The sequence below is a fragment of the Anomaloglossus baeobatrachus genome, chromosome 11, assembly GCF_048569485.1.
Source record: "Anomaloglossus baeobatrachus isolate aAnoBae1 chromosome 11, aAnoBae1.hap1, whole genome shotgun sequence".
Classification (NCBI taxonomy): Eukaryota; Metazoa; Chordata; class Amphibia; order Anura; family Aromobatidae; genus Anomaloglossus; species Anomaloglossus baeobatrachus.
In genome coordinates, this window is record NC_134363.1 from 190,308,224 (window position 1) to 190,331,538 (window position 23,315).

Consider the following 23,315-nt stretch of genomic DNA (forward strand, 5'->3'; position numbering starts at 1 on the left):
ATGCAAGACAAACCAGGAATCTCACAGAACTGGAAGACGTCTCCAAGGAAGAGCAGAGCATGCAAGACAAACCAGGAATCTCACAGAACTGGAAGACGTCTCCAAGGAAGAGCAGAGCATGCAAGACGAGCCAGGAATCTCACAGAACTGGAAGACGTCTCCAAGGAAGAGCAGAGCATGCAAGACAAGCCAGGAATCTCACAGAACTGGAAGACGTCTCCAAGGAAGAGCAGAGCATGCAAGACAAGCCAGGAATCTCACAGAAATGGAAGACATCTCCAAGGAAGAGCAATGCATGCAAGACAAGCCAGGAATCTCTCAGAACTGGAAGACGCCTCCACGGAAGAGCAGTGCATGCAAGATGATCCAGGAATCTCAGAGAACTGGAAGACGTCTCCAAGGAAGAGCAGTGCATGCAAGACGAGCCAGGAATCTCAGAGAACTGGAAGACGTCTCCAAGGAAGAGCAGAGCATGCAAGACAAGCCAGGAATCTCACAGAACTGGAAGACGTCTCCAAGGAAGAGCAGAGCATGCAAGACAAGCCAGGAATCTCACAGAAATGGAAGACATCTCCAAGGAAGAGCAATGCATGCAAGACAAGCCAGGAATCTCTCAGAACTGGAAGACGCCTCCACGGAAGAGCAGTGCATGCAAGATGATCCAGGAATCTCAGAGAACTGGAAGACGTCTCCAAGGAAGAGCAGTGCATGCAAGACGAGCCAGGAATCTCAGAGAACTGGAAGACGTCTCCAAGGAAGAGCAGAGCATGGAAGACAAGCCAGGAATCTCAGAGAACTGGAAGACGTCTCCAAGGAAGAGCAGAGCATGGAAGACGAGCCAGGAATCTGACAGAACTGGAAGACATCTCCAAGGAAGAGCAGAGCATGGAAGACGAGCCAGGAATCTGACAGAACTGGAAGACGTCTCCAAGGAAGAGCAGAGCATGGAAGACGAGCCAGGAATTTCACAGAACTAGAAGACGTCTCCAAGGAAGAGCAGAGCATGCAAGACGAGCCAGGAATCTCACAGAACTGGAAGACGTCTCCAAGGAAGAATGAAGGAAAATCACTCAAACAAGAATTGAGACTTTTGGCTAAAACAAAAAGCGTTTACAAGCTGTGATTCTGCTAAAGGGGGAGCTACTAACCATGCAGGGTGCACAAACTTTTGCATTGGCACATTTTACTTTTAAGTTAATTGGAAAATGTAAAACATGAACATAATATTTTTGCCTAAAATACAATGGAAACGTGTCCTCTGTAACTTTCTGCCTTTAAAGATCATTTCATCTTCAGCTTAACTGTTCACAATAACAGGAATTTGACCAGGGGTGCACAGACTTTTGCATGCCAGTGTATGTCTGTCTAGTAATTTCTTACATCCCTGGGACTTTTTCCTTCTAAATCTTTGTTTTGTGGTTTCTCTATTAACCCGCTAAGAAATTCAATGAAAAATTAGCAACTGGGTGTTACCATTATTATTGTTAAAGGGGTGTGTCCTTATAAGTCAGCTCTGATTGGCCAGTGTTCCTGTGGCAGAGTCACGCCCCCATGTAATACAGGCCAGCAGGTAGTAATACATTTCCAGGAGGTATAATAGAGGAACGGCATCATTATACTATAGAGCGTAATGTTTGGTATTGTCACATTCCTTATTGTCACACCGCTTATTGTCACACCCCTATTTGTCACATACCTTATTGTCACACCCCTTATTGTCACCCCCCTTATTGTCTCACCCCTTATTGTCACACCGGTTATTGTCTCACCCCTTGTCTCACCCCTTATTGTCACATCCCTTATCGTCCCATCCCTTATTGTCTCACCCCTTATTGTCACACCTCTATCGTCACATCCCTCATTGTCACACCGGTTATTGTCACACCCCTTATTGTCTCACCCCTTATTGTCACACCCCTTATTGTCACATCCCTTATTGTCACCCCCCTTATTTTCACACCCCTTATCGTCACACCCCTTATCGTCACACCCCTTATCGTCACACCCCTTATCGTCACACCCCTTATCGTCACACCGCTTATCGTCACATCCCTCATTGTCACACCGGTTATTGTCACACCCCTCATTGTCACACCCCTCATTGTCACACCCCTCATTGTCACACCCCTCATTGTCACACCCCTCATTGTCACACCCCTCATTGTCACACCCCTTATTGTCACACCCCTTATTGTCACACCCCTTATTGTCACACCACTTATTGTCACACCCCTTATTGTCACACCCCTTATTGTCACATCCCTTATCGTCCAATCCCTTATTGTCTCACCCCTTATTGTCTCACCCCTTATCGTCCCATCCCTTATTGTCTCACCCCTTATTGTCACCCCCCCTTATTGTCACCCCCCCTTATTGTCTCACCCCTTATTGTCACCCCCCCTTATTGTCTCACCCCTTATCGTCCAATCCCTTATTGTCTCACCCCTTATCGTCCCATCCCTTATTGTCACACCCCTTATTGTCACACCCCTTATTGTCACACCCCTTATTGTCTCACCCCTTATCGTCTCACCCCTTATCGTCACACCGCTTGTCACACTGCTTATCGTCACATCCCTCATTGTCACACCGGTTATTGTCACACCACTCATTGTCACACCCCTCATTGTCACACCCCTCATTGTCACACCCCTCATTGTCACACCCCTCATTGTCACACCCCTCATTGTCACACCCCTCATTGTCACACCCCTCATTGTCACACCCCTTATTGTCACACCCCTTATTGTCACACCGGTTATTGTCACACCCCTTATTGTCACATACCTTGTCACCCCCTTATTGTCACCGCCCTTATTGTCAACCCCCTTATTGTCACATACCTTATTGTCACATCCCTTATTGTCACATCCCTCATTGTCACACCACTTATTGTCACACCCCTTATTGTCACACCGGTTATTGTCACCCCCCTTATTGTCACCCCCCTTATTGTCACCCCCCTTATTGTCACATACCTTATTGTCACATACCTTATTGTCACACCCCTTATTGTCACCCCCTTTATTGTCACCCCCCTTATTGTCTCACCCCTTATCGTCACACCCCTTATCGTCACACCCCTTGTCACACCGCTTATCGTCACATCCCTCATTGTCACACCGGTTATTGTCACACCCCTCATTGTCACACCCCTCATTGTCACACCCCTTATTGTCACCCCCCTTATTGTCACATACCTTGTCACCCCCCCTTATTGTCACATACCTTATTGTCACACCCCTTATTGTCACACCCCTTATTGTCACATCCCTTATCGTCACACCCCTTATCGTCTCACCCCTTATCGTCATACCCCTTATCGTCACACCCCTTATTGTCTCACCCCTTATTGTCACACCCCTTATCGTCACACCCCTTATCGTCACACCCCTTATCGTCACACCCCTTATTGTCACACCCCTTATTGTCACACCCCTTATCGTCACACCCCTTATTGTCTCACCCCTTATCGTCACACCCCTTATTGTCACACCCCTTATTGTCACACCCCTTATTGTCACACCCCTTATTGTCACACCCCTTATCGTCACACCCCTTATTGTCACACCCCTTATCGTCACACCCTTTGTCACACCGCTTATCGTCACATCCCTCATTGTCACACCGGTTATTGTCACACCACTCATTGTCAACCCCTCATTGTCACACCACTCATTGTCACATCCCTCATTGTCACATCCCTCATTGTCACATCCCTCATTGTCACATCCCTCATTGTCACACCCCTTATCGTCACACCCCTTGTCACACTGCTTATTGTCACACCCTTTGTCACACCCGTCATTGTCACACCGGTCATTGTCACACCCCTCATTGTCACACCGGTCATTGTCACACCCCTCATTGTCACACCCCTCATTGTCACACCCCTCATTGTCACTCTTTGTTTGCGCTTGGTCGGTTTGTTTCATCTGTCTGGCAGAGTCCTGGATGCCTGTTCATCCTGGACCACCTGATGCATGAGCAGAATGACAGCAGTGCAGTGAAGACTGACACAGATAATGGAGGGCAATGAATGTACAGATGATGGAAAAACAATGTAGTGAATGTGTGACTCCAGATGATGGAGCCGCTCCATACAGGACGAGCGGACCAGTCCTGGAAGGGTCCATTGGAGGACGCCTGACTTGTCGCGGCCCCCCGTGCATTGGTGGATGGAATCTGCCCGTATGTTCCCATAATGCCGTGGGGCTGAGTGATGTCATGTGGTGAGCCGTGGTCATGGCGGGGTCATCCGGGGGAGCGCGCTGTCTCTGGCGGCTCCTTTGTAGCGGGACGCGCTCATTAAGCGGAGAGGTTGCGCTGCGCTCGGCTTTGTGGAGACTTTGATCAGATGATAAGGAAATATCGAGGCTTTGTTGTTCCTTCTCCCGGCGGATTTAAGTATCATTACAGATAATATATTCATAAATAATTCACCGCGCGGTTACAACAATTAGGACGATCAATCCGCAGTCCCGCGCCGCAGCCACAGAGCAACACGTGTTTAACCCCTTCACTAACCGAAGGGAACGGCACAGCCCCGGGTGCATGCGAGCTGCCATCACTATGCTATGCTCCAGCCACAGCCAGAGCTGCGCTCACAATTCTGCTCATTTCATGTAGTCATACAGCAAAGCATTGTGTGATCTGGGAGAGCGCAGATATATCCCAGTGTATTTCCAGGAGCAACCTGCAGAATTAGGAATGCAGCTCTAGAGTGCAAAACATGATCACAGTCTGGTGAAATCCACAGCTGTATTCACAATTCTGCTGATTTCCAGTTAGCATGCAGCATTGCATTGTGGGAGTGCATGTCACCTGCAGAATCAGGAATGCAGCTCTGGATGTGACTGGAGTGTAAGACATGATACAGAGCAGAGGATGAGAGCGCTGCTCCGGTGGGAGATAACGCAATGATCACAACTACTACAACGCCTGCTGTAAGCACTACAAGTCCCAGGATGCATCGCAGCAGAGCATGAAGCAGCAGGGGGGCAGCAGACATCTGTGCCGAAGCACCAGGCTGGCCGGACGATGGCCGAAAGCAGCTCAGGCAGTCACACCAGATGATGGGGGGCCCCCACACCCGCCCCCTGATGTCCTAATGTAAGGGGGGCAATATCCTGCAGATATTGGGGCGAGCGGAGTCACACACTGTACACATACTGCACCATCAGCGCCGCAGGATCAATGGCCACAACCTAGAGAATAACCAGACTCACTCCCATCCAATGGTTGTAGTCATCATCCACCAACTATACAGACCAATTTACTGGTTACACCGGCCGCTGGACCCTACCGCCGGCACCAGACTCTACCCCTGGCCTGGCACCAGACTCTACCCCTGGCCTGGCACCAGACTCTACCCCTGGCCTGGCACCAGACTCTACCCCTGGTCTGGCACCAGACTCTACCCCTGGCCTGGCACCAGACTCTACCCCTGGCCTGGCACCAGACTCTACCCCTGGCCTGGCACCAGACTCTACCGCCTGGCACCAGACTCTACCCCTGGCCTGGCACCAGACTCTACCCCTGGCCTGGCACCAGACTCTACCCCTGGCCTGGCACCAGACTCTACCCCTGGCCTGGCACCAGACTCTACCCCTGGCCTGGCACCAGACTCTACCCCTGGCCTGGCACCAGACTCTACCCCTGGCCTGGCACCAGACTCTACCCCTGGCCTGGCACCAGACTCTACCGCTGGCACCAGACTCTACCGCTGGCACCAGCCGCTGGACTCTACCGCTAGCACCAGACTCTACTGCTGGCACCAGACTCTACTGCTGGCACCAGCCGCTGGACTCTACCGTAGGCACCAGACTCTACCGTAGGCACCAGACTCTACCGCTGGCACCAGACTCTACCGCTGGCACCAGACTCTACCGCTGGCACCAGCCGCTGGACTCTACCGTAGGCACCAGACTCTACCGCTGGCACCAGACTCTACTGCTGGCACCAGCCGCTGGACTCTACCGCTGGCACCAGACTCTACCGCTGGCACCAGACTCTACTGCTGGCACCAGACTCTACTGCTGGCACCAGACTCTACTGCTGGCACCAGCCGCTGGACTCTACCGTAGGCACCAGACTCTACCGCTGGCACCAGACTCTACTGCTGGCAACAGCCGCTGGACTCTACCATAGGCACCAGACTATCACTGCCACCAGACTCTACCGCTGGCACCAGACTCTACCGCTGGCACCAGACTCTACTGCTGGCACCAGACTCTACTGCTGGCACCAGCCGCTGGACTCTACCGTAGGCACCAGACTCTACTGCTGGCACCAGACTCTACTGCTGGCACCAGCCGCTGGACTCTACCGTAGGCACCAGTCTCTACCGCTGCCACCAGACTCTACCGCTGGCACCAGACTCTACCGCTGGCACCAGACTCTACCGCTGGCACCAGACGCTGGACTCTACCGTAGGCACCAGTCTCTACCGCTGGCACCAGCCTCTACTGCCGGCACCAGACGCTGGACTCTACCGTAGGCACCATCCTCCAGTCACTGGCCTTTACTGCTGGTATTGATCACTGGTTTCTGCCCCTGGCACCAGTAACTGGCCTCTTCTAATGGCTTTGGGTTCTGGGCCCTAAATTGGCACCAGTCACTGACCTCTACTGCTGTTGTTGGTCACTGGTTTCTGCCCTTGGCACCAGTCTGTGCCAGTGGCTTCTATGATTGGTACCGGTCACTGGCGTTTTCCGCTGGTACTGGTCATTGGTCTCCACTGCTTGTGTGGGTCCCTGGTTTCTACTCTTGGTGCCGATCACTGTGAAGCTTCGACTAGTTGATGACAGATAAGCGATTGCCAGTAAGCTCTTGTGCCGCTGATTATCCCCGGAGCTGAAGGCTCCCGGCACATGGACACACGATGGAGATTTGCTTGTTTTACCTGAAGCTGACCGGTAATGGCGCAGCATCCGGGGGAGCGCAGAATACACAATGTCTCCTCCTGAACACCTGATGGAGCCCCGGTGCCGACACATCACGTCCTATATACCATTGTCCATGGTGTCTCCTGAATGCCCGGTGGAGCCCCGGTACCGGCTCATGACATCATTGCGTCCTATATACCATCGTGCGTGGTATCTCCTCCTGAACGCCCGGTGGAGCCCCGGTACCGGCACATCACGTCATCGCATCCTATATACCATTGTCTGTGGTGTCTCCTCCTGAACGCCCGGTGGAGCCCTGGTGCCGGCACATAGCGTCTTATATACCGTCATCCATGGCATCTCCTCCTGAACGACCGGTGGACCCCGGTACCGGCACATCACGCCATCACATCCTATATACTATCGTCTGTGGTGTCTCCTGAATACCAGGTTGAGCCCCAGTGCTGGCACATAGTGTCCTATATAGCATCGTCTGTGGTGTCTCCTCCTGAACGCCCGGTGGAGCCCTGGTGCCGGCACATGACATCATCACATCCTATATACCATCGTCCGTGGTGTCTCCTCTTGAATGCCCGGTGGAGCCCCGGTACTGGCACATCATGCCATCGCGTCCTATATACCATCGTCCATGGTGTATCCTCCTGAATGCCTGGTGGAGCCCCGGTGCCGGCACATCACGTCATCGCGTCCTATATACCATTGTCTGTGGTGTCTCCTCCTGAACGGCAGGTGGAGCCCCGGTGCCGGCACATCACGCCATCGCATCCTATATACTATCGTCTGTGGTGTCTCCTGAATACCCGGTGGAGCCCCGGTATCGGCACATAGCGTCCTATATAGCATTGTCCGTGGTGTCTCCTCCTGAACGCCCGGTGGAGCCCCGGTGCTGGGACATCACGCCATCGCGTCCTATATACCATTGTCCGTGGTGTATCCTCCTGAATGCCCGGTGGAGCCCCGGTGCCGGCACATAGCGTCCTATATACCATTGTCCGTGGTGTCTCCTCCTGAATGCCCGGTGGAGCCCCGGTGCCGTCACATCACGCCATCGCGTCCTATATACCATTGTCCATGGTGTCTCCTGAATGCCCGGTGGAGCCCCGGTACCAGCTCATGACATCATTGCGTCCTATATACCATCGTGCGTGGTATCTCCTCCTGAACGCCCGGTGGAGCCCCGGTACCGGCACATCACGTCATCGCATCCTATATACCATTGTCTGTGGTGTCTCCTCCTGAACGCCCGGTGGAGCCCTGGTGCCGGCACATAGCGTCTTATATACCGTCATCCGTGGCATCTCCTCCTGAACGACCGGTGGACCCCCGGTACCGGCACATCACGCCATCACATCCTATATACTATCGTCTGTGGTGTCTCCTGAATACCAGGTTGAGCCCCAGTGCTGGCACATAGTGTCCTATATAGCATCGTCTGTGGTGTCTCCTCCTGAACGCCCGGTGGAGCCCTGGTGCCGGCACATGACATCATCACATCCTATATACCATCGTCCGTGGTGTCTCCTCTTGAATGCCCGGTGGAGCCCCGGTACTGGCACATCATGCCATCGCGTCCTATATACCATCGTCCATGGTGTATCCTCCTGAATGCCTGGTGGAGCCCCGGTGCCGGCACATCACGTCATCGCGTCCTATATACCATTGTCTGTGGTGTCTCCTCCTGAACGGCAGGTGGAGCCCCGGTGCCGGCACATCATGCCATCGCATCCTATATACTATCGTCTGTGGTGTCTCCTGAATACCCGGTGGAGCCCCGGTATCGGCACATAGCGTCCTATATAGCATTGTCCGTGGTGTCTCCTCCTGAACGCCCGGTGGAGCCCCGGTGCTGGGACATCACACCATCGCGTCCTATATACCATTGTCCGTGGTGTATCCTCCTGAATGCCCGGTGGAGCCCCGGTGCCGGCACATAGCGTCCTATATACCATTGTCCGTGGTGTCTCCTCCTGAATGCCCGGTGGAGCCCCGGTGCCGGCACATCGCGTCCTATATACCATTGTCCGTGGTGTATCCTCCTGAATGCCCGGTGGAGCCATGGTATCGGCACATAGTGTCCTATATACCATTGTCCGTGGTGTCTCCTCCTGAATGCCCGGCGGAGCCCCGGTGCCGGCACATAGCGTCCTATATACCATTGTCCGTGGTGTCTCCTCCTGAATGCCCGGTGGAGCCCCGGTGCTGGGACATCACGCCATCGCGTCCTATATACCATTGTCCGTGGTGTATCCTCCTGAATACCCGGTGGAGCCCCGATGTCGGCACATAGCGTCCTATATACCATTGTCCGTGGTGTCTCCTCCTGAATGCCCGGTGGAGCCCCGGTGCCGGCACATCGCGTCCTATATACCATCGTCCGTGGTGTCTCCTCCTGAATGCCCGGTGGAGCCCCGGTGCCGGCACATAACGTCCTATATACCATTGTCCGTGGTGTCTCCTCCTGAATGCCCGGTGGAGCCCCGGTGCCGGCACATCGCGTCCTATATACCATCGTCCGTGGTGTCTCCTCCTGAATGCCCGGTGGAGCCCCGGTGCCGGCACATAACGTCCTATATACCATTGTCCGTGGTGTCTCCTCCTGAATGCCCGGTGGAGCCCCGGTGCCGGCACATCGCGTCCTATATACCATCGTCCGTGGTGTCTCCTCCTGAATGCCCGGTGGAGCCCCGGTGCCGGCACATAACGTCCTATATACCATTGTCCGTGGTGTCTCCTCCTGAATGCCCGGTGGAGCCCCGGTGCCGGCACATCGCGTCCTATATACCATTGTCCGTGGTGTCTCCTCCTGAATGCCCGGTGGAGCCCCGGTGCCGGCACATCGCGTCCTATATACCATCGTCCGTGGTGTCTCCTCCTGAATACCCGGTGGAGCCCTGGTGCCGGCACATCGCGTCCTATATACCATCGTCCGTGGTGTCTCCTCCTGAATGCCCGGTGGAGCCCCGGTGTCGGCACATAGCGTCCTATATACCATTGTCCGTGGTGTCTCCTCCTGAATGCCCGGTGGAGCCCCGGTGCCGGCACATCGCGTCCTATATACCATTGTCCGTGGTGTCTCCTCCTGAATGCCCGGTGGAGCCCCGGTGCCGGCACATCGCGTCCTATATACCATCGTCCGTGGTGTCTCCTCCTGAATGCCCGGTGGAGCCCCGGTGCCGGCACATCGCGTCCTATATACCATCGTCCGTGGTGTCTCCTCCTGAATGCCCGGTGGAGCCCCGGTGCCGGCACATCGCGTCCTATATACCATCGTCCGTGGTGTTGTCGTCATGGTTTCCTGCCGCTCGTGGTAAACGCTCTTTATGATTCCGGATTTCTTCTCCTTCATCAGCGCCGCCGTTGTGTTCTTGTTTCTGAATTATCCGCGGCGCTGCGCCCACACCGCCGGGCGTGAAAGACTCGCGTATTTAAATCCTGATTATTGAAATCTTCCAGCGAATGCGACTCTTTCCGTCTCCGGAGGAAGTGAATACATTTGACTTTTCTTTGTGGCATTTTCCCCGGCACAATAGAATTGCGCGGCCGGTAATGATATGCTGGCGGCGTACAAAAGCTTTCAATTTTCTCTTATTCTCTTGGTTCAATGGAGCCACCATAGAGCGTGGTGAGCCGCGCGGCATTGTGGGAAGGCGCCGCGCTCAGTCGTGGCCAGGGCCCGGCTGCAGATTGCATTTTTAATTATGTGTTTGCGCCGGCCGCAGGGATTACGGGGTCGGCTGCGGGAGCAGACACAAGGAAATGTTTCTCTTGTCGGTTCAGTAAGAAAACAGGAGGCGGAATAAAAGAGCAGGAAAACGCGAGGAGCCGCCATTGTCTGTCCCCGGAAGGATTAACGGAGCGGTAAAGCGTCTAACAAGCCCCCGACACATCAGCATTTATGCTCCAGTCACCTCCAAAGCTGCGGGAGGGATTCTCTGCAGCTCAGTCCGACATGTCACCTAAACTCCCACAATGCACTGCACAGCACTGATAGGCAGGCAGCAGAATTGGGAGTGCAGCTCCGGGTGACACTGGAGAATAACACGGCATTTATAAAGTCACTCTGTGCTGCAAAACATATGCAACGTGCTCAAATATGATAGCGGCTCCAATAAAGGGTTAATCAGTCAGCCAATGAAAGAAGGAAACAGCTGAGGGAAGGTCCACAGAACCAATCAGATTGCTACAGAGACGTGTAATGTGATTGGTCGTTATAAAAACCACAGAATGCGGGGTGACAATTGTCATGGTGGTCGTCACCTCTCCCCTAGAAATATTCATAGTTACAATGTAGCAGAGCTGGCTGTGTTCAGTTACAATGTAGCAGAGCTGGCTGTGTTCAGTTACAATGTAGCAGAGCTGGCTGTGTTCAGTTACAATGTAGCAGAGCTGGCTGTGTTCAGTTACAATGTAGCAGAGCTGGCTGTGTTCAGTTACAATGTAGCAGAGCTGGTCGTGTTCTGTTACAATGTAGCAGAGCTGGCTGTGGTCAGTTACAATGTAGCAGAGCTGGCTGTGGTCAGTTACAATGTAGCAGAGCTGGCGGTGTTCAGTTACAATGTAGCAGAGCTGGTCGTGTTCTGTTACAATGTAGCAGAGCTGGCTGTGTTCAGTTACAATGTAGCAGAGCTGGCTGTGTTTGGTTACAATGTAGCAGAGCTGGCTGTGTTCAGTTACAATGTAGCAGAGCTGGCTGTGTTTGGTTACAATGTAGCAGAGCTGGCTGTGTTTGGTTACAATGTAGCAGAGCTGGCTGTGTTCAGTTACAATGTAGCAGAGCTGGCTGTGTTTGGTTACAATGTAGCAGAGCTGGTCGTGTTCAGTTACAATGTAGCAGAGCTGGTCGTGTTCTGTTACAATGTAGCAGAGCTGGCTGTGTTCAGTTACAATGTAGCAGAGCTGGCTGTGTTCAGTTACAATGTAGCAGAGCTGGTCGTGTTCTGTTACAATGTAGCAGAGCTGGCTGTGTTCAGTTACAATGTAGCAGAGCTGGCTGTGTTCAGTTACAATGTAGCAGAGCTGGCTGTGTTCAGTTACAATGTAGCAGAGCTGGTCGTGTTCAGTTACAATTTAGCAGAGCTGGTCGTGTTCAGTTACAATGTAGCAGAGCTGGTCGTGTTCAGTTACAATGTAGCAGAGCTGGTCGTGTTCTGTTACAATGTAGCAGAGCTGGCTGTGTTCAGTTACAATGTAGCAGAGCTGGCTGTGTTCAGTTACAATGTAGCAGAGCTGGTCGTGTTCTGTTACAATGTAGCAGAGCTGGCTGTGTTCAGTTACAATGTAGCAGAGCTGGCTGTGTTCAGTTACAATGTAGCAGAGCTGGCTATGTTCAGTTACAATGTAGCAGAGCTGGCTGTGTTCAGTTACAATGTAGCAGAGCTGGCTGTGTTTGGTTACAATGTAGCAGAGCTGGCTGTGTTCAGTTACAATGTAGCAGAGCTGGCTGTGTTTGGTTACAATGTAGCAGAGCTGGTCGTGTTCTGTTACAATGTAGCAGAGCTGGCTGTGTTCAGTTACAATGTAGCAGAGCTGGCTGTGTTTGGTTACAATGTAGCAGAGCTGGTCGTGTTCTGTTACAATGTAGCAGAGCTGGCTGTGTTCTGTTACAATGTAGCAAAGATGGTCGTGTTCTGTTACAATGTAGCAGAGCTGGTCGTGTTTGGTTACAATGTAGCAGAGCTGGTTGTGTTCTGTTACAATGTAGCAGAGCTGGTTGTGTTCTGTTACAATGTAACAGAGCTGGTTGTGTTCTGTTACAATGTAGCAGAGCTGGTTGTGTTCTGTTACAATGTAGCAGAGCTGGTTGTGTTCTGTTACAATGTAGCAAAGATGGTCGTGTTCTGTTACAATGTAGCAGAGCTGGTCGTGTTTGGTTACAATGTAGCAGAGCTGGTTGTGTTCTGTTACAATGTAGCAGAGCTGGTTGTGTTCTGTTACAATGTAGCAAAGCTGGCTGTGTTCTGTTACAATGTAGCAAAGATGGTCGTGTTCTGTTACAATGTAGCAGAGCTGGTCGTGTTTGGTTACAATGTAGCAGAGCTGGTTGTGTTCTGTTACAATGTAGCAGAGCTGGTTGTGTTCTGTTACAATGTAACAGAGCTGGTTGTGTTCTGTTACAATGTAGCAGAGCTGGTTGTGTTCTGTTACAATGTAGCAGAGCTGGTTGTGTTCTGTTACAATGTAGCAGAGCTGGTTGTGTTCTGTTACAATGTAGCAGAGCTGGTTGTGTTCTGTTACAATGTAGCAGAGCTGGTTGTGTTCTGTTACAATGTAGCAGAGCTGGTTGTGTTCTGTTACAATGTAGCAAAGATGGTCGTGTTCTGTTACAATGTAGCAGAGCTGGTCGTGTTTGGTTACAATGTAGCAGAGCTGGTTGTGTTCTGTTACAATGTAGCAGAGCTGGTTGTGTTCTGTTACAATGTAGCAAAGCTGGCTGTGTTCTGTTACAATGTAGCAAAGATGGTCGTGTTCTGTTACAATGTAGCAGAGCTGGTCGTGTTTGGTTACAATGTAGCAGAGCTGGTTGTGTTCTGTTACAATGTAGCAGAGCTGGTTGTGTTCTGTTACAATGTAACAGAGCTGGTTGTGTTCTGTTACAATGTAGCAGAGCTGGTTGTGTTCTGTTACAATGTAGCAGAGCTGGTTGTGTTCTGTTACAATGTAGCAGAGCTGGTTGCGTTCTGTTACAATGTAGCAGAGCTGGTTGTGTTCTGTTACAATGTAGCAAAGATGGTCGTGTTCTGTTACAATGTAGCAGAGCTGGTCGTGTTTGGTTACAATGTAGCAGAGCTGGTTGTGTTCTGTTACAATGTAGCAGAGCTGGTTGTGTTCTGTTACAATGTAGCAAAGCTGGCTGTGTTCTGTTACAATGTAGCAAAGATGGTCGTGTTCTGTTACAATGTAGCAGAGCTGGTCGTGTTTGGTTACAATGTAGCAGAGCTGGTTGTGTTCTGTTACAATGTAGCAGAGCTGGTTGTGTTCTGTTACAATGTAACAGAGCTGGTTGTGTTCTGTTACAATGTAGCAGAGCTGGTTGTGTTCTGTTACAATGTAGCAGAGCTGGTTGTGTTCTGTTACAATGTAGCAGAGCTGGTTGTGTTCTGTTACAATGTAGCAGAGCTGGTTGTGTTCTGTTACAATGTAGCAGAGCTGGTTGTGTTCTGTTACAATGTAGCAGAGCTGGTCGTGTTCTGTTACAATGTAGCAGAGCTGGTCGTGTTCTGTTACAATGTAGCAGAGCTGGTTGTGTTCTGTTACAATGTAGCAAAGCTGGCTGTGTTCTGTTACAATGTAGCAGAGCTGGTTGTGTTCTGTTACAATGTAGCAGAGCTGGCTGTGTTATGAGGCTCTCTCTGCAGCCTGACGTCAGTCCCCCTCAGCAGTTTATCACCTGACAGTGACCCTCGGCGCTCACCTTAGAATATGTCGCCCCGTTCAGGACTTCTCCGTTCCTCATCCAGATGATGGTCGCTGCTGGTTTGGCGTTGTCTGCGTGGCATGTTAGATTCAGGGGGTCACCGGCCCGGAGGCTTATGATAGGACCACCGATAATTACCGGATCATCTGGCGGAACTGTGGAGAAAACACAAGACGTCTTATCATCCAACATCAGACTGATACATTGTAACAAACCAGCAGCTGTGTCTGTGAGCGGACAGCAAATACGTCACTTATAAAGGGGCTGCACAAAATGTAGAGAACCAGGCGGCTTCCTACTATAGACAGCGCCACTCGCATCCACAGGCCACGGCTGGTACTGCAGCTCATCCACTTATATGGCTGCGAGCTGTAATTCATGGCATGAGCTGTGCGGATATGAGTGGATATGAGTGGATATGAGTGGATATGAGCGGATATGTGCGGATATGAGTGGATATGTACGGATATGTGCGGATATGTGCGGATATGAGTGGATATGTACGGATATGTGCGGATATGAGTGGATATGTACGGATATGAGCGGATATGTGCGGATATGAGTGGATATGTACGGATATGAGCGGATATGAGCGGATATGTGCGGATATGAGCGGATATGTACGGATATGAGCGGATATGTGTGGATATGAGCGGATATGACCAGATATGACCAGATATGTGTGGATATGTACGGATATGAGCGGATATGTGTGGATATGTGCGGAAATGACCGGATATGACCAGATATGTGTGGATATGTGCAGATATGTACGAATATGTGTGGATATGTGTGGATATGAGCGGATATGTGTGGATATGTATGGATATGTGTGGATATGTGTGGATATGTGTGGATATGTGTGGATATGTGTGGATATGTGTGGATATGTGTGGATATGTGCAGATATGTACGAATATGTGTGGATATGTGTGGATATGTGTGGATATGTGTGGATATGTATGGATATGTGTGGATATGTGTGGATATGTGCAGATATGTACGAATATGTGTAGATATGAGCGGATATGTGTGGATATGAACGGATATGTGCGGATATGAGTGGATATGTGTAGATATGTGCGGAAATGACCGGATATGACCAGATATGTGTGGATATGTGCGGATATGAGTGGATATGTGTAGATATGTGCCACGCTTTACAATCCTTAAACAATCCTTTTACAACATATTTGCTCTGACATGTAATGAGAGCTGGAAATACTACAGGAAAATGGCATCTTAAGAAAGCACCAGGAAGACAACGTGCCAAAAAGAGAGCCTGTGTATTCCCAGAGCGCCACAAAACCCAGCGCGCCACAAAACCCCAGAACGCCACAAAACACCAAAGTGCCACAAAACCCCAGAGGCGCCACAAAACCCCAGAGGCGCCACAAAACCCCAGGGGCGCCACAAAACCCCAGAACGCCACAAAACACCAAAGTGCCACAAAACCCTAGAGGCGCCACAAAACCCCAGAGGCGCCACAAAACCCCAGGGGCGCCACAAAACCCCAGAACGCCACAAAACACCAAAGTGCCACAAAACCCCAGAGGCGCCACAAAACCCCAGGGGCGCCACAAAACCCCAGAACGCCACAAAACACCAAAGTGCCACAAAACCCCAGAGGCGCCACAAAACCCCAGAGGCGCCACAAAACCCCAGGGGCGCCACAAAACCCCAGAACGCCACAAAACACCAAAGTGCCACAAAACCCCAGAGGCGCCACAAAACCCCAGAGGCGCCACAAAACCCCAGGGGCGCCACAAAACCCCAGAACGCCACAAAACACCAAAGTGCCACAAAACCCCAGAGGCGCCACAAAACCCCAGGGGCGCCACAAAACCCCAGGGGCGCCACAAAACCCCAGAACGCCACAAAACACCAAAGTGCCACAAAACCCCAGAGGCGCCACAAAACCCCAGGGGCGCCACAAAACCCCAGAACGCCACAAAACACCAAAGTGCCACAAAACCCCAGAGGCGCCACAAAACCCCAGAGGCGCCACAAAACCCCAGGGGCGCCACAAAACCCCAGAACGCCACAAAACACCAAAGTGCCACAAAACCCCAGAGGCGCCACAAAACCCCAGGGGCGCCACAAAACCCCAGGGGCGCCACAAAACCCCAGAACGCCACAAAACACCAAAGTGCCACAAAACCCCAGAGGCGCCACAAAACCCCAGGGGCGCCACAAAACCCCAGGGGCGCCACAAAACCCCAGAACGCCACAAAACACCAAAGTGCCACAAAACCCCAGAGGCGCCACAAAACCCCAGGGGCGCCACAAAACCCCAGAACGCCACAAAACACCAAAGTGCCACAAAACCCCAGAGGCGCCACAAAACCCCAGAGGCGCCACAAAACCCCAGAGGCGCCACAAAACCCCAGGGGCGCCACAAAACCCCAGAACGCCACAAAACACCAAAGTGCCACAAAACCCCAGAGGCGCCACAAAACCCCAGGGGCGCCACAAAACCCCGGAGCGCCACAAAACCCCGGAGCACCACAAAACACCAAAGTGCCACAAAACCCCAGGAGCGCCACAAAACCCCAGGAGCGCCACAAAACCCTAGGAGCGCCACAAAACCCCGGAGCGCCACAAAACCCCAGAAGCGCCACAAAACCCCAGAAGCGCCACAAAACTCCGGAGTGCCACAAAACCCCAGAGCGCCACAAAACCCCGCAGCGCCACAAAACCCCGGAGCGCCACAAAAAACCCAGAGCGCCACAAAACCCCAGAGCACCAATAAGGTCCTGCAAGGAGGAGGAAGCAGAGGAAGAGGCGGAGGAGGGGGAAGCGGAGGGAGCGCCAGATGAGGACTAGAGGACTATACATGAGACATGCAGAATCACGTCAGCCTCTGGGTGGAGGATTGCTTTAATGATCACATTTCCAGGAGGAGTAACAGAGGGACGGCACAGAGTAGGAGAATGACAGTGTCACCCGGTCACTACATCTCAGGTATAGTTAGTGCAGGACACAAGGTTACACGAGGCCGACCGTTGCGACTAATGGAAGGTTTGGGTTTTCCAAGGTCTCTGCTGTCAGAAATGGGAGCCTTCTTATTTGCACCCAGAGGCTAAAAACCTGGACAGCGCTGACACTTCTCACAGCTGAAGGTTCGTCACATTGTATCCAGCCCCCACTGATACATGGCGCCTGCACTAAGCCCGATACCCGCGGAAATAAGGTCCGGATTCATCCATTATCCTGCAGAATCACCAGAACCCTGACGACGGTCTCAAATTCACCAGACCCGGACCCCAGACGTGGACAGATTGGGGGTCCTGGGGTGCAGGTGGTCAGATCTGGAGATGTCCGGCACATTCTGCCTATACGGTGCAGACCCCCCCATCACACACCGCACCGGTACCGGCTCCATTCAATCCAATCAAATTCTGTCATCAATTCCGGCAAAATCTCACAGATTAATAAATGAACCAAAACTCCGGACGCCACGAAAAATCGATACGTTCCGAGGCGTCTCCCCCCCCCCCCCCGGGGGCGTCCAGTCTCCCCCCGATCCCGGCCGAGCCGGCAGCACCACAGACCCCACTCCATGCCGACTCCGATCACGTCCGTCACCAAGATCCAAAAGCCAGAAAGTCTCTAAAACACCGGAATTACTGGAAACTGTGATTAATGCTAAAATGAGTGAGGAGGAGGAGGAGGCGACAGGCGACCACCGCGGACCGCAATTACCAAAAACACAGTGTTTACCAAATGTCATCCAAGAAGAACGAAAATCAGAGGAAAGGAGAAAGTGCGAGTCCGAAAATATCCAGAACGGAAGGAAGACAGTCCGCCCTTAAAGGGACACACCACGATTTCACTAAAGAACTGCAGCTGGTGGCCATGGTGACCTGATACCAGAAACCCTGCCCATGAGGGGCTGTGATCACCGCAGGGTTAATGAAGAGAGAGGACAACAGAAAAAGTCACAAATTATACAAAAAACTACACAACTGCTGACACTAGGCAGAGTACAGATGATATCAGCACTCGTGTGTGACACTAGGTGGAGTACAGATGATATCAGCACTCGCATCTGACACTAGGCGGAGTACAGATGATATCAGCACTCGTGTGTGACACTAGGTGGAGTACAGATGATATCAGCACTCGTGTGTGACACTAGGCGGAGTACAGATGATATCAGCACTCGCATCTGACACTAGGCGGAGTACAGATGATATCAGCACTCGTGTGTGACACTAGGTGGAGTACAGATGATATCAGCACTCGCATCTGACACTAGGCGGAGTACAGATGATATCAGCACTCGTGTGTGACACTAGGTGGAGTACAGATGATATCAGCACTCGCATCTGACACTAGGCGGAGTACAGATGATATCAGCACTCGTGTGTGACACTAGGCGGAGTACAGATGATATCAGCACTCGTGTGTGACACTAGGTGGAGTACAGATGATATCAGCGCTCGGGTGTGACACTAGGTGGAGTACAGATGATATCAGCACTCGCATCTGACACTAGGTGGAGTACAGATGATATCAGCACTCGCATCTGACACTAGGTGGAGTACAGATGATATCAGCACTCGCATCTGACACTAGGTGGAGTACAGATGATATCAGCACTCGTGTGTGACACTAGGTGGAGTACAGATGATATCAGCACTCGTGTGTGACACTAGGTGGAGTACAGATGATATCAGCACTCGCATCTTACACTAGGTGGAGTACAGATGATATCAGCACTCGTGTGTGACACTAGGTGGAGTACAGATGATATCAGCACTCGCATCTGACACTAGGTGGAGTACAGATGATATCAGCACTCGTGTGTGACACTAGGCGGAGTACAGATGATATCAGCACTCGTGTGTGACACTAGGCGGAGTACAGATGATATCAGCACTCGGGTGTGACACTAGGCGGAGTACAGATGATATCAGCACTCGTGTGTGACACTAGGCGGAGTACAGATGATATCAGCACTCGCATCTGACACTAGGTGGAGTACAGATGATATCAGCACTCGTGTGTGACACTAGGTGGAGTACAGATGATATCAGCGCTCGTGTGTGACACTAGGTGGAGTACAGATGATATCAGCGCTCGGGTGTGACACTAGGTGGAGTACAGATGATATCAGCACTCGCATCTGACACTAGGTGGAGTACAGATGATATCAGCACTCGCATCTGACACTAGGTGGAGTACAGATGATATCAGCACTCGCATCTGACACTAGGTGGAGTACAGATGATATCAGCACTCGTGTGTGACACTAGGTGGAGTACAGATGATATCAGCACTCGTGTGTGACACTAGGTGGAGTACAGATGATATCAGCACTCGCATCTGACACTAGGCGGAGTACAGATGATATCAGCACTCGTGTGTGACACTAGGTGGAGTACAGATGATATCAGCACTCGCATCTGACACTAGGTGGAGTACAGATGATATCAGCACTCGTGTGTGACACTAGGCGGAGTACAGATGATATCAGCACTCGTGTGTGACACTAGGCGGAGTACAGATGATATCAGCACTCGGGTGTGACACTAGGCGGAGTACAGATGATATCAGCACTCGTGTGTGACACTAGGCGGAGTACAGATGATATCAGCACTCGCATCTGACACTAGGTGGAGTACAGATGATATCAGCACTCGCATCAGACACTAGGTGGAGTACAGATGATATCAGCACTCGTGTGTGACACTAGGCGGAGTACAGATGATATCAGCACTCGTGTGTGACACTAGGCGGAGTACAGATGATATCAGCACTCGTGTGTGACACTAGGTGGAGTACAGATGATATCAGCACTCGCATCTGACACTAGGTGGAGTACAGATGATATCAGCACTCGTGTGTGACACTAGGCGGAGTACAGATGATATCAGCACTCGTGTGTGACACTAGGCGGAGTACAGATGATATCAGCACTCGGGTGTGACACTAGGCGGAGTACAGATGATATCAGCACTCGTGTGTGACACTAGGCGGAGTACAGATGATATCAGCACTCGTGTGTGACACTAGGCAGAGTACAGATGATATCAGCACTCGGGTGTGACACTAGGCGGAGTACAGATGATATCAGCACTCGTGTGTGACACTAGGCGGAGTACAGATGATATCAGCACTCGTGTGTGACACTAGGCGGAGTACAGATGATATCAGCACTCGCATCTGACACTAGGTGGAGTACAGATGATATCAGCACTCGTGTGTGACACTAGGCGGAGTACAGATGATATCAGCACTCGTGTGTGACACTAGGCGGAGTACAGATGATATCAGCACTCGGGTGTGACACTAGGCGGAGTACAGATGATATCAGCACTCGTGTGTGACACTAGGCGGAGTACAGATGATATCAGCACTCGCATCTGACACTAGGCGGAGTACAGATGATATCAGCACTCGTGTGTGACACTAGGCGGAGTACAGATGATATCAGCACTCAGGTCTGACACTAGGCGGAGTACAGATGATATCAGCACTCGTGTGTGACACTAGGCGGAGTACAGATGATATCAGCACTCGCATCTGACACTAGGCAGAGTACAGATGATATCAGCACTCGCATCTGACACTAGGCGGAGTACAGATGATATCAGCACTCAGGTCTGACACTAGGCGGAGTACAGATGATATCAGCACTCGTGTGTGACACTAGGCGGAGTACAGATGATATCAGCACTCGCATCTGACACTAGGCAGAGTACAGATGATATCAGCACTCGCATCTGACACTAGGCGGAGTACAGATGATATCAGCACTCGCATCTGACACTAGGCAGAGTACAGATGATATCAGCACTCGCATTTGACACTAGGCGGAGTACAGATGATATCAGCACTCGCATCTGACACTAGGCAGAGTACAGATGATATCAGCACTCGCATCTGACACTAGGCGGAGTACAGATGATATCAGCACTCGCATCTGACACTAGGCAGAGTACAGATGATATCAGCACTCGCATCTGACACTAGGCGGAGTACAGATGATATCAGCACTCGCATCTGACACTAGGCAGAGTACAGATGATATCAGCACTCGCATCTGACACTAGGCGGAGTACAGATTATATTGTACAGTCATGGCCAAAAGTTTTGAGAATGACACCACAATGCTATTTTCCCATGATCTGTTGCCTCTGGTGTTAATTGTGTTGTCTGATGTTTACATCACATACAGAAATATAATTGCAATCATATTATGAGACCAGAAGGTTCTATTGACAGTGAGAATGAGTTAATGCAGCAAGTGAATATTTGCAGTGTTGCCCCTTCTTCTTCAGGACCTCTGCAATTCTCCCGGGCAGCTGTCAATCATCTTCTGGAGCAAATCCTGACTGATCGCGGTCCATTCTTGCATAAGCAATGCTTGCATTTTGCCAGAATTTGTTGGTTTTTGTTTGTCCACCCATCTCTTGATGATTGCCCACAAATTCTCAATGGGGTTAAGATCTGGGGAGTTTCCAGGCCATGGACCCAAAATCTCTATGCTTTGTTCCATGAGCCATTTAGTGATCACCTTTGCTTTATGGCAAGGTGCTCCATCATGCTGGAAAAGGCATTGTTGGGCGCCTGCTCTTGGACGGTTGGGAGAAGCTGCTCTTGGAGGACATTCTGGTGCCATTCTTTATTCATGGCTGTGTTTTTAGGCCAGACTGTGAGTGGTGCGATTCCCTGGGCTGAGAAGCAGCCCCACACATGAATGGTTTCCGGATGCTTAACAGTCGGCATGAGACAAGACTGGTGGCAGCGCTCACCTCTTCTTCTCCTAATAAGCTGTTTGCCAGATGTCCCAAACAATCGAAAAGGGATTCATCTGAGAAATGACTTTCCCCCAGTCCTCAGCAGTCCACTCCCGGTACCTTCTGCAGAATATCAGTCGGTCCCTGATGTTTTTTCTGGAGAGAAGTGGCTTCTTTGCTGCCCTCCTTGAAACCAGGCCTTGCTCCAGCAGTCTCCGCCTCACAGTGCGTGCAGAAGCCTCACATCAGCCTGCTGCCATTGCTGCGCTAGCTCGCCACTGCTGCTAGTCCCATCCCGCAGCTGAAACAGTTTTAAGATACAGTCCTGGCATTTGCTGGTCCTTCTTGGGCGCCCGGGAGCCTTTTTGGCAACAATGGAAGTTCTCTCCTTGAAGTTCTTGATGATGCGATAGATTGTTGACTGAGGTGCAATCTTTGTAGCTGCGATACTCTTCCCTGTTAGGCCATTTTTGTGCAGAGCAATGATGGCTGCACGTGTTTCTTTAGAGAGAACCATGGTTAACTGAAGAGAAACAATGATACCAAGCACCAGCCTCCTTTTAAAGTGTCCAGTGGTGTCATTCTTACTTAATCGTGACTGATTGATCGCCAGCCCTGTCCTCATCCACACCCACACCTGTGTTACTGGAACAATCACTAAAACAATGTTAGCTGCTCCTTTTAAGGCAGGAATGCAATGATGTTGAAATGTGTTTTGGGGGTTAAAGTTCATTTTCTTAGCCAATATTGACTTTACAAGTAATTGCTGTTAAGCTGATCACTCTCTATGACATTCTGGAGTATATGCAAATTGCCATTAGAAAAACTGAAGCAGTAGACTTTGTAAAAATTAATATTTGTAGCATTCTCAAAACGTTTGGCCATGACTGTACACAGTGTATTGTATCACACATTGCAGTGCTCGGATCTGACACTAGGTGGAGTACAGATTATATTGTACACAATGTATTGTGTCATACATTGCAGTGCTCGGATCTGACACTAGGTGGAGTACAGATTATATTGTACACAATGTATTGTATCATACATTGCAGTGCTCGGATCTGACACTAGGTGGAGTACAGATTATATTGTACACAATGTATTGTATCATACATTGCAGTGCTCGGATCTGACACTAGGTGGAGTACAGATTATATAGTACACAATGTATTGTATCATACATTGCAGTGCTCGGATCTGACACTAGGTGGAGTACAGATTATATTGTACACAATGTATTGT

General features: G+C 51.0%; 1 protein-coding gene across 2 annotated transcripts in view; it reads right to left on the reverse strand.

The window, feature by feature from the left end:
- The window catches only part of KIRREL3 (kirre like nephrin family adhesion molecule 3), a 1,021,297-nt gene that overhangs the window by 154,881 nt on the left and 843,101 nt on the right, over positions 1 to 23,315 (reverse strand). For both annotated transcript variants that reach the window (XM_075328418.1, XM_075328420.1), the window contains exon 5: positions 14,320 to 14,477. In XM_075328418.1, the coding sequence (XP_075184533.1) occupies positions 14,320 to 14,477 (158 nt within the window). The remainder of the gene's footprint in view (positions 1 to 14,319; positions 14,478 to 23,315) is intronic.